Source organism: Fomitiporia mediterranea (assembly GCF_000271605.1).
Source record: "Fomitiporia mediterranea MF3/22 unplaced genomic scaffold FOMMEscaffold_11, whole genome shotgun sequence".
Classification (NCBI taxonomy): domain Eukaryota; kingdom Fungi; phylum Basidiomycota; class Agaricomycetes; order Hymenochaetales; family Hymenochaetaceae; genus Fomitiporia; species Fomitiporia mediterranea.
This window is the reverse complement of record NW_006760396.1, coordinates 1,363,215-1,374,275: the sequence shown is the minus strand read 5'-3', so window position 1 is coordinate 1,374,275 and position 11,061 is coordinate 1,363,215. Positions and strand designations below refer to the sequence as shown.

Below are 11,061 nucleotides of genomic sequence, written 5' to 3'. Positions count from 1 at the left end.
GTACATATTATCCATTTTCTCCCCTTCAATTCAAGAAGGTATTTCTTTGAAGAATTGGATATTTCTTTAATGTTTATTAATCATTGTTATAATATAATATTTATATATAATAATTGTAATTGCTTTCATGGTTCAATTTCTAATTATTAGTATTTTTAAAGCAGTGTGTAACATTTGTTATGTTTAATAATAAGTAATTTAAATGTTATTACTATTATATCTTTGTTGCCATTAATGTTTGTCAACTTATATAATGTGTATTTTGTTTGTTATAGTAGATAAGTACACATTATGTATAATATACAAGTTTTGTTTGTGCTTGTTATCTTTTATTAATTATTGTTTGTAATTATGAATGAATATTTTGTTTTTGTGTTGAAAACATATAGTTATTTGTTTGTTTCTATATAATATTCATTTAATAACATTATAATTATTATTTATGTAGTGCTTTTAGTAAATGTGCTGAGTTCTATTAAGTATGCTTGTATCTGTTATTACCTATTTTATATTATACTGTCTGAGATAATAGCTTAAACATTTTATTAATTTATTTAATCATATTATATTATGATTGTTTTCGATTGTAATTATTATAATAATGTGTTCATAATAATTATATTTGTATTATTCGTTGTAATAGCCTTATTAGCTTAATACTTTGCTCCTACAAGCTGTATTGTCACAATGTAAATTTAATAATTGTTTGTTAAGGTATATACACTGTACAGTTGATGTTACTGTTGCAACTTCGAAATTTATTATATAATCAGCTGCCATGATAACACGTTCTGCATAATTAAGTTGTATTGATGCATTGTTTTGAGTATATTAGAGATATAATTCTTTTGTTCATTGTTAGTATACATTTACACAATTGTATTAATGTGTAAAGTAGTATCATTTGTTTAATAATTATAATTTTGCACTTGTCTTGTGCTGTAATCAGTATTTATGCATTATAACATTATTCTTTTGTGTATAGTTAGTTTATACACTCTGTAGCATTGTTTTTTGGTTTGTAGTTATTCATTATACTTTGTATATCTGTACTTGTCTGTATATCTTAGATATGTGTATTATATTCAGTATCTGATAAGTAATTGCAATATCTGACATGTAACTGCTGAATCCAATATGTTACATATAATTGCTCAACCATGATATGTGTTAGTTATTATATTGTTCTGTATTCGTTCTGTTAGTTCTATCTGTATTATTATCATTATTATTGTTATTATAGTGTCTGCAATTGTATTATTGTCTATAATACATGTTAAATGTTTTATTTATTTGATTTAATATGCTGTTTAGCATATATGCACTTGTTTTGAGTATTAATTGTTTGGCTGTAATATTACTATATGTGTTATTATTCGATTTATGCTATAACATATGTGTGCTTGTTGACAGTGTCAATCATTTGTACTATTGTAATGTTAATAGCAGAAGAGTAGCATTTGCTTTATTAATCTTTTTAACGTTTGTCTGTAGTATGATCAGTTAATTTATTATAACATAATCTCTGTGATATTATAGAGTATTTTAGCATTTAATAATTGCAGTAAGTGATACTCATTGTGGTTTCAACATTGCCTGCATAAATTATGTTATTACTAGGCCAATGATCATAATCACTAAGATGACAATCATATAATGTCTGGGTCGTATGTAGTATGGTAGATTGTGTGTCTGCAGTGTATCAATTCACGTTTGGGATACTCAGACAGGTGAGTCGAGTTCTGCATTGTAGTATGCTGCATGTGTGCATGTGATGTGTAGAACTGTATAGAGCATAGATGTAGTAGAGTGTAGATAAAGCATAGGCAGGGAGCTTAAGGCTCATAACCTGTTAAGAAAGGGGAAAGAGGTTATGTGAGAGGCTTAGAGGGATCACACAAAAAGGGGGGATAGTGGACTCGGCTCACTCTCTTGCAGCTTGCTTCATTGTCTGTTGATTAGTTAGTCTATATATACTATGTAGGTATGTCTCAGATGTAGAATGTATGATGGAAGGTATTCCATCATCGTTCGTCATTGCTTGTAATGTAGTTTATATCATCTGAGACATACTCTCGTGTAGTCTCGTCTTAACACTTCTTAACCCTGTCTTTGATCTTGTCTAGCACTACGTTGTAGCGCTTATCAAACGTCGTGCGAACTTCTGAGATCCTTGCAGCTAAATGCACAGGATAACAAATCAATATTATATTGAGTGCAAATAGTAAGTACTTACTAGCAACATCAATATGGACGTGATCATCCAATTCTTCAACTAGATCAACAATGAAAGCGACTTTACAGTCCTGTATATCTGCCTTTTTACTACTGTATGTCAGCATTTGGTTTGTGAACTCAAAGGAGAAAGTGCTTACACGCCCGTTGATGTAGAATAGACGCGAAGTCCCTGGATGTTGAGACAAAGTATAACTTCTCGAGCGCATAAATTTTGGACATTCCCTGCATCGAAGTTCAGCTCTATCTCAACATCTTCTCCATCTAATTTCGATGAGACACGAGTCCTGGCAAAAAAGTTGTTTTCACGTCCATCCTCGGAGGAAGATCCATGCTTTCGTAGAAACTCTACTACCTTCTCCCACAAGTCACGGAAGCGGTTGTTGACATCGTCAACATCCACGCCAAATATTTCTTTAGCAATAGGGTCGCGTGAACCGACTACCGAGTAGTCAAGGGAGACCTGTTCTTGAGAAGCATCAAAATCCGGAAGCGAGTACAATACATGTCGGCCTGCACGTTTCAGTGCTGGTATGTAGAAACCCTGCAAGTAGTACTCTACGGGTTGAGTTGTTTTGCCTTTGAGGTTAACAGAGCATAACTCTGGCAAGAGAATTGCGGCTGTTTATGGATATTAAACATCAATATGTCCAGTGTTTTTTATTGCTTACAATTAAAGTCAAAAATATGCATTCCGACTGCATAGTTTGACCTGTTTCCAATAGATGGACTCGAAAACCTGTCGCATATGTGCTGTTCAAAAGATATGAGGAAAGTGAGAGTACATTTCTTGATCTCTATCGGTTTCCTAAGGAAGAATACAAGTAATAAGCCATTTGACTCAAGTAGTTGAGGGTTAAAGCGTACTGTTGTGGTGTACTGTTTTCAGTCAATGGTACAAGCCGCCCTTGTACAATATTTAGAAAGAAGATTGCCTTGTGGTTGCATATACATCACAAAATGTAAAATAATCTTGTATACCCTTCCAGAGATTAGCAGGTTACATAATAATCAGGCTGTTATGTAATTTTATACAAGTGATTATAAGGTGTTGTCAGACTTGCCAGTAACTTTTATTATGTCAGCAGTATGAGACAAGAAATATAATATTAATCAATAATTGGACACAATTGTAATGTTTTTCAAGAGTCATGAATGTATTACTTATATATTACAAACATTAACAATAAATACATTTGTCTGAGAAGTTTATTATATACAAACACAATACTTATACCTTTTTGTATACATATGTAAGCCTCACATATATATAATATTGTAATAGACAGTTTGAATATTCTTTAATTTACCATACAAAACATACTGAGACTGACATTTAATGGTAAGTTAGCTAGCATCCGGAAGTTCAAGAACAGCAGGACTGATATTAGAAATAGAAACATTTTACAAGTACAGACTTTGGTCCGCTACATTCAATATTACATGTACCTACATAACCTAATGAGAAAAGATAATAAAAGTGGCATAGGCGTTGCAAAAGATTAACAGCGGACTAGTAGGTGAGTAGGGATTTTGGAACAGAGCAATGCATATTCGGGATACGGTTAAAGAACAGTATGAAAGTTCTGATGTAGAAAGCAATGAGAGACTTAAAGTCCGGCATCGTCTCATGGTGCGGAAAGTTGGGCCACGAGCTAAGAAGACAGGTAAGAGCCTGGACGTTCTCCTCTGCAACAATCTCTTCCCAATATTCCTCGACGCGCCCTGACAGATCGGCGACAAAGCCAGCATATAGACTGTCAGCAGGCCGACCGTCCCTCCGGAATACGCAGCTGATCATCCTATCGCGATTTTGCTGTTCCTCCACGCTCATACCGTCTCGGGGGTGTATTTTGAAATCAAGAGCCCTGAACTCCAATCGCATCATATTTTCTGTTATCTCATATTGGACCTCCTGCCGAATCTCTTTGTGGTCTTCGATATCCTTCACTGTGACCAACCGGCCACGCCATTCCTGTGCTTCTTCAGGCTTGAAAGGTCCCTGAGCATGCTCTGCAGCCATCACAGCTTTGGCAGTTGCCTTTTCTGCAATACGGCGTCGCTTCGAATCAGTAAGGTTGATTGGGTCGAAGCGATGCGACATGTCTTTCTTTGCCTTTCCTACTTTCCCTCCAGAAGATGAGGCCTCCGATGGCAGGACGTTGTAGATGCCTTCGACAAAAGGTGACGTAATACCAGGTGGTAACGGGGTGGACTTGTAGTATTCGCCACGTACAATAGTTTTCCATTGCTGAACTCTGCGCCAATTTCGCCCATCGAGTGTCCCAGGTTCTTCCTGCATTTTTATAAGGGCTTTCCGTATGCGTATGTAGTTCAGGTATGATCTAGCTGTTTGTGTAGAATCGGAAGAATGAACCAAGAGGTATGGAGGAGGGTACGGGTATAGCGCTGGCGATGAGAAGTTCCTTTCAAGGTTTCCAATGCTCATCAAGCATTCGCGAACCACCTTGTGGTGTTTAGGAAGATCAGCTTCTCCATCGTGTGATCTCGGGATGTGTAGAAAGAGCGCATAGTTGACACTCGGCTCTTTTCGATTTTTCGATTTGTCTGGCTTTTTCGCAGCAACACCCGACTTTGAAGACAATACGCGCGAGACAGAATTTGGTGTGTGCTGCTCGGTAGAATGTGCCTGTAAGGGTCCGGTTACCACAGTAGACAAAGCTCCAGGTGTTGGAACTTGAGAACCCATAGTGGCGACCTCAGAGGTGACAGTCCGGATATTGTAGATCTTGTCGAACAGCAGGTCAAACGACTCTCCTGTCATGAAATGGCCTGCCAGGCCATCGCGCAAGTCTGTACTGCGACCACAATCCAGTCCCTGCAAAATTACCTTCTTGCCATGGGTCATTAATTTCTTACCGAGATACTCTGACCACGGGACGTAATTCTGGACATTGAGTACCCGCCTTGTGTAGACCCTCGCATCGCAGATGTACCATACCGGTATACCAAGGCGGTGCAGTCTCTCAAGGTCTTCTACGTTGATAGCGAATGCCCCAATTACACCAAGGACCGGATTGGAGACCCTGCAACTAGCCATTCGCGGGACTACATATTGAAAATACGTGCACAGTCCCTGCAGCTCCATAATTCCACTTTGCACATCGCGAAATGCCAATAGTATTGCCCGCCAGCTGGTTTTGAGACAGCGAAGACGATCTAGGACTGTTTGACAGGTATGAAAGCAACGGTTGTAAACAAGGACGACGTCTCGATCCATTCCTCGTGTAAGTAGTTTCTTCCGCTTTTCTGTGCACTGATTTGCAACCCGAAGGAAGGACTGATTAAGCGTATCTATTAGCTCCTTGCGCAGCAAGCCGACCTCTGTTCCAGGGGACCAGTCATATGCTTGGGGATCGGGGATGAAGTCGGTTTCGACATCTGGGTCGTAAATATGAATGTGATCAATGTCACCTTGCTTACGAAGTGTTGTGTTGGTAATGCGCGAGTCCTCATCGAAAGGAATGCAACAGAGATGGAAGTGCTTCTGCGAATAGACTTGCGGCCAGCGATGGAAAGTTTGTCCCCCCAAATGTCCATCTTCACGTACAATGACTTGCCCATCTTCAATGAGTGGGAATTGGGGTACTCGATTCGCGTTAGGCGATACAATGATATAGTGGTCATAGCCCATTTTAGCACCCACACGTGCATCCAGAGGCATAGAACCTGCACATATATTTGTCAGAACAAGGGTGATGGATGGCTATGCATTGATGGACACAATAATACTTGCCAAATAGCTTGTTCTTATCTTCTGCCTTTTCCAGGGGCAGTTGCAATGTGTTCACATTCTCTCCTGTGGAATCTGCTGAAATTGGTGTAGAAGGGGCAGGGCCCAGAGATACAATCATAGTGCTAAGGTCAGCCTAGAGCAGGCAGTGGGTTGATTCTGCGACTGGGTCTTCTGTTTGAGGAGGATGCAGACCAAATATCAGAGCGTGCCGAGCGACTATAGTTGCTAAGCAAATAATATATATATATTGGTGAAGTGAAGCTCGAAGCTGCGCCTCACCTGCGATAGTAGAGTTGCGATGTCGTAAATCGAGGGTTAAGCGGTTGAAAAGTTCAATCTGTGTAGGCCCTGGAATGGTAACCATCCGAGCTTACCACGATCCATACCATGGTTTTTTCTTACCGTGGTAAAAATTCTCACGGTTACCGCGGTAATCCACGTTACCGTGCCAATCTTCGAGTACTTGACTGGGAGTGTAATAAAACATTTTTATATACTTGATTCTTACTAGTGAAACCACATATTTCACTCTACATATAAGTGTATACAGCTAATATGTATTATTAGATAATAAATAAAGTTGTTATCTTGGTATAAGTTATATAGTCTACAGTATTCACTCAGTATAATACAAGTGAACACCTCAGCATGTGACAAAAGAACAAATTTCACACAATGAAAGACAACAACCAAGTAGTATTGTATGTTCCACTCCCTATCAATAGAAGCACTTCTAGTATTACATCCTTCTAAATACTCAAAAAGTAATATATTACAAACTTTAGAGTTAAAGAAGTGTATATAGGAAGAATATGTTTTCTTACTCTTTCATTAGTGGATTCACAAAAAACTATAGTAACTGTGGAAATTTTTACTGTAGTACAGTTACTATAGGAACTTTATTACTATAGTATGAATCTACAGATAAGCCTATCCATTCTAGAGTCTAAATCTGTGTTTATAAGGTTAGGAAAATATAAACTTAACAACTCTTAACTTTTCACATTCAGACTCTGAATCCTACAGTCTAATTAAGGATGACCCTGACTAACCACTTATATAATACTAGCATATGGTGGCCCTTGTCATAAACATAGTGAGAAGTTAGGAGAGGGGTTTAGAGAGGCTCTACACCCCTAATTAGGTTTGGGATAAGTTTAGGCTGTTTGGTTTGAGTGTTAGGTTGGGTGTGAGTTAGGCTTAGGGAGGGGAACATATATTTATACTATAGGACAGGCATTTTTTTAACTTAGTAAAATGTGAGTAGAACTGTGAGTAGTCAGTTGAGACTAACCAAATTTGGGTTGTAGGACTTAGAGTCTGAATGTGAAAAGTATACAATTAAACTTAACTAACTTGTTACATTAGTTATAGTATAGTTACATACTCCTTTTAGAAGGACTTTATAGTAAAAATTTCTAGGTCAGAAAAAATTGACTTTGTTTTATTAGCTTTATGTTAGTAACAGTATAGAGGGGACCTGAAGGCTTAGTAAAAGGACCTAGACTATAACTATCCTACACAACAGAAATACAGAATGTAAGTACTAGAACATAGTTAGAACTTGTAGAACAGGTAGAGAGAGAGAGTAAAATAAGAGTAGAGTATATAGAGTAAGTCTAAGAGTACAGGACTATCTAGAGTAGATAAGATTAAAACTATAGAACTAGTCTGATCTTGTACACTTATATATACTAAACTATATAAGAGTACTCAGAGAGTATAAGCTACTAAGAATAATAAGTTACAAAGAATAAAAGAAAGGAATGTTAAAGATAAAGGTATAAAGAATAAAGGGATAGACAAAAGGTAAGAGACTATAGAATAAACAGAGAATGAAGGAGTAGTTAAAGGAATAGAATAATAAAGTAAGAAAGGGTAGTAGTAAGAGTTAGTATGTATATAGTTGTAAGGATAGGTATACTAGCCTTACATGAAGATTCTCTCTTTACCAGCACACTCAACTACTGACTGGGATAACCTAGTAATTGAGCACTGAGAAGGAGAAAGAATCCCCTAACCCTTAGCTTGAAAACCCTTTATATATGTGTATACACATGTAGTAGGATACAGGGTAGTCTAGTGAACAAAAAGGAAAACACCCACAAGCACCTACAACACATGTTGCACAAATGTGTAGGTAGTGCAATTGTTACACTCACCCTCCAGCATTTAGTCCTAAATGCTAAGAGAGTTAGTACTAGAATAAACAAAATAACAACACAAAAACAAAAGAAAATGTTAGTAACTTACTACAAAGTTCAGTACTGCTACACTAGGACATTCTCCACAGCCATGGATGTGTCTTCAATCAGTCCTGTAGTGGACTGAACGTGTTCCTGTCCAGCTTGGACATGTTCTGTAGTAGAACTGGTGGAACTTACAGCAGATTGGTCAGAATGGCCATCAGATTGAGTGGAAAGCAGTGGATTCAGTAGTAGAGTAATGCCTTGAGTGTTGAATGAGCTCAGAGCACTCATATTGAGTACCAAAGTAAGATTGGTAGACATTGAGGGCAATTGTGAATCGATCTGAGGACATTTACAGTTGTGTGAGTAGAATATAGTGGTTCCATTATTGATTTGCTCAGCTCTACACTTTGCACCTAAGTAAAATAGTAAGGTATATGTGCTCATAATAATATAATGCAGAATATATGCACATTTACCTTGGTTTGAAGCCATGTTCTTACAGTATACAAAGTCCTGGGACACTTGCATCATCTTAGCATGTTGAATACAGTCTTGGAACAGTGGTAGTAGGCTCAGTCTTGCATGAGAAGGAATGTAGAAGTTATACAAGTGTAATACAATGAGATAACACTCTAGGAGTTACATAGTAGGGTTGAGAGAATTGTTGTGGATAGCCCTAGAGAAAGCTGCAATCTCCTTGAGCTCCTCTCAATCGAAAACATAGTCAGTACTTGTACTGTGGTTGTGAGTAACCCAATCCTGAGTGATTGGTTACACTCAAGGGCCAACTAAGAGTTGTAGAGGAGGATGAGGCATATTTGTGTCTTGTAGAAAAGCAGATGCAAATGTATGAGTAATGGATTCTTGAGTAGTAGACATGATATACACAGTAAAGTGACTATATGTACAGTTTTTAAAGCCTTTGTGTATGTCTACCTGTATGTCCATGCTGTAGCATTGTGTTTAAAAGGTTGCCTCATGTTTTACTAGACTGATACTAACCTGAGGGTCATTAGTATCGAGTTTTCCCTTTCCTAGAGTTAGTGCATCAATAGAATTGATTCTAAGTATGTCTAAGTATTCCTTCAATGCCTCAAGGTGTGCAATTTTATCATAGAGTAGCCATGTGTGATCTCTGGACTTCCATAGTACTTTGAACAAAGTGGTAGTCCCTTGTCCTGCATGAGTTTCAATTGAATCTACTGTCCATTCCTTGTTCTCATTGTTTAATCCAGTAACTTGTCCTACTTCCCTTCCAGGGAATAATCTATCATTGTTTGGAACATGTATCCTAAGTAGCAATGAATGAAATACAGGGTGTATGTTACAATTCCTCATTTCCCTAGGTAGATCTAGTTCAAATGCCTTGTTTCCTGCATTCCAGATTATTTTGTAAGGTCCTATATACTTTGGTACTAGTTTCCTTGCTTACTGTCTCAGTAGATTCATGTTCTTTGTAGAAACATACACTAGATTGTTTAATTCAAAGGAAGAGGGTTGTCTGTATCTATTAGCATGTCTAGTTTGCTTTACCCTTGCCTGAAGGATTGTATTGTGTGCCTGTAGTATTGCATCCTTTACTTTCTGAGTGTAAGTCCTTACTCCAGGATATTCATCCTTCCTAGGGTTGTTCCATATCAAGTTCCTTGGTATCTGACCATAATTTAGAAAGAATGGTGCATATCCTGTAGTTTCTGACCTTGCTGTATTGATAGTGTACTTGATCATAGGTAGTTTATGTATCTAATCCTTTTGTTTAGGAGAAATACACTGTCTGAGCATCTGAGTAATTGTTCTGTTCATTCTCTCAGTTGATCCATTGGTCTGTGGATAATATGTGCTTGATAGCTTCAATTTAATACCTATAAGTTCATGTAATCTTCTCCAAAACGTACTGGTGAATAGGGAATCACAGTCACTAACAATGTAATTAGACAGTCCATACAGTTTATAAATGTTTTCAAATACTATCTCTACAATTTCTCTTGCTCTGTATGTTTGCCTAGTAGGAATAATGTGTACCATACTAGTTAATAAACAAATAACTGTACAAATCATATCAAAAGGTCCCAAACAGTTCTTCAATTTGGGAAAAGGTCCAACAAAGTCCATTCCTATGCCTTCCCAAGGCCTATTAGGTACTGAGAGCAGATGTAGTAAACCAAACAGTTTCTGATTGTTAGGTTTGCTGATCTTGTATGTATGACATGAATCACAGTAGGAATTAATGTCTATGATCATATCCTTCCACCAAACTTGTTCTCTAAGGTACGAAAGTGTCTTTTGCAGTCCTAGGTGTGCCAAAATAGAATGTGCATGCTCTATTACAATTTCCCTAGCATTTCTGTTGTGTATTAGAATTCTAGGTATGCAAAGTATGTATCTCTCACCCTCCTAGCAAAATATGAGTCCATTTTTGACATGAAAATTCTGGAAGTGCTTCGGATCTTGTAATATCTGATTGAAGAAGTTATCCTCATGATATCTGCCTTTGAGACATTCTGGGAATTGTAAATCTGGTGAAGATTGAGCTATTATATCAGGTAACTGTAGTTTAATTGAGTTCCAGAGTTGATCAGTAGTGTTCTTTGGTACTGGGACGTTCTGATCATTAATTTCCGATCTAATATCATTGTATGAATGTCTGTATCCTTGCATATTACTTCTGGTGTCTGGTACGTTCACAGGTGAATTTATTTCATGCAAATCCAATTGTTCAGTGTCCTGAGGTAGTGTTTCTAATACCTTACTGTGTGTATCTGTTTCCTGATCTTGCTCTGCATTCTCTGGTATTGTAAACCAGCTTCTAGTCCTTGTAGCAGGCCCACCCTCTGTTTGGAGGTCTGTCTGTGAGTTTCTAGCATGTCTGGTAATTAA

The 11,061-nt window shown here is 37.5% G+C and overlaps 2 protein-coding genes across 2 annotated transcripts; both read right to left on the bottom strand.

The window, feature by feature from the left end:
• Positions 1 to 2,090: 2,090 nt before the first annotated feature.
• On the bottom strand, positions 2,091 to 2,928 carry FOMMEDRAFT_31082 (uncharacterized protein; the record flags this gene model as incomplete). Its single annotated transcript, XM_007269809.1, has 4 exons — positions 2,091 to 2,179; positions 2,237 to 2,325; positions 2,376 to 2,856; positions 2,907 to 2,928. 4 exons carry the CDS (start codon positions 2,926 to 2,928, stop codon positions 2,091 to 2,093), a joined length of 681 nt encoding a protein of 226 aa, XP_007269871.1.
• Positions 2,929 to 3,748: 820 nt separating this feature from the next.
• Positions 3,749 to 6,110, bottom strand: FOMMEDRAFT_31081 (uncharacterized protein; the record flags this gene model as incomplete). The annotated part of the gene is made up of 2 exons (XM_007269808.1): positions 3,749 to 5,637; positions 5,981 to 6,110. 2 exons carry the CDS (start codon positions 6,108 to 6,110, stop codon positions 3,749 to 3,751), a joined length of 2,019 nt encoding a protein of 672 aa, XP_007269870.1.
• Positions 6,111 to 11,061: the final 4,951 nt, after the last annotated feature.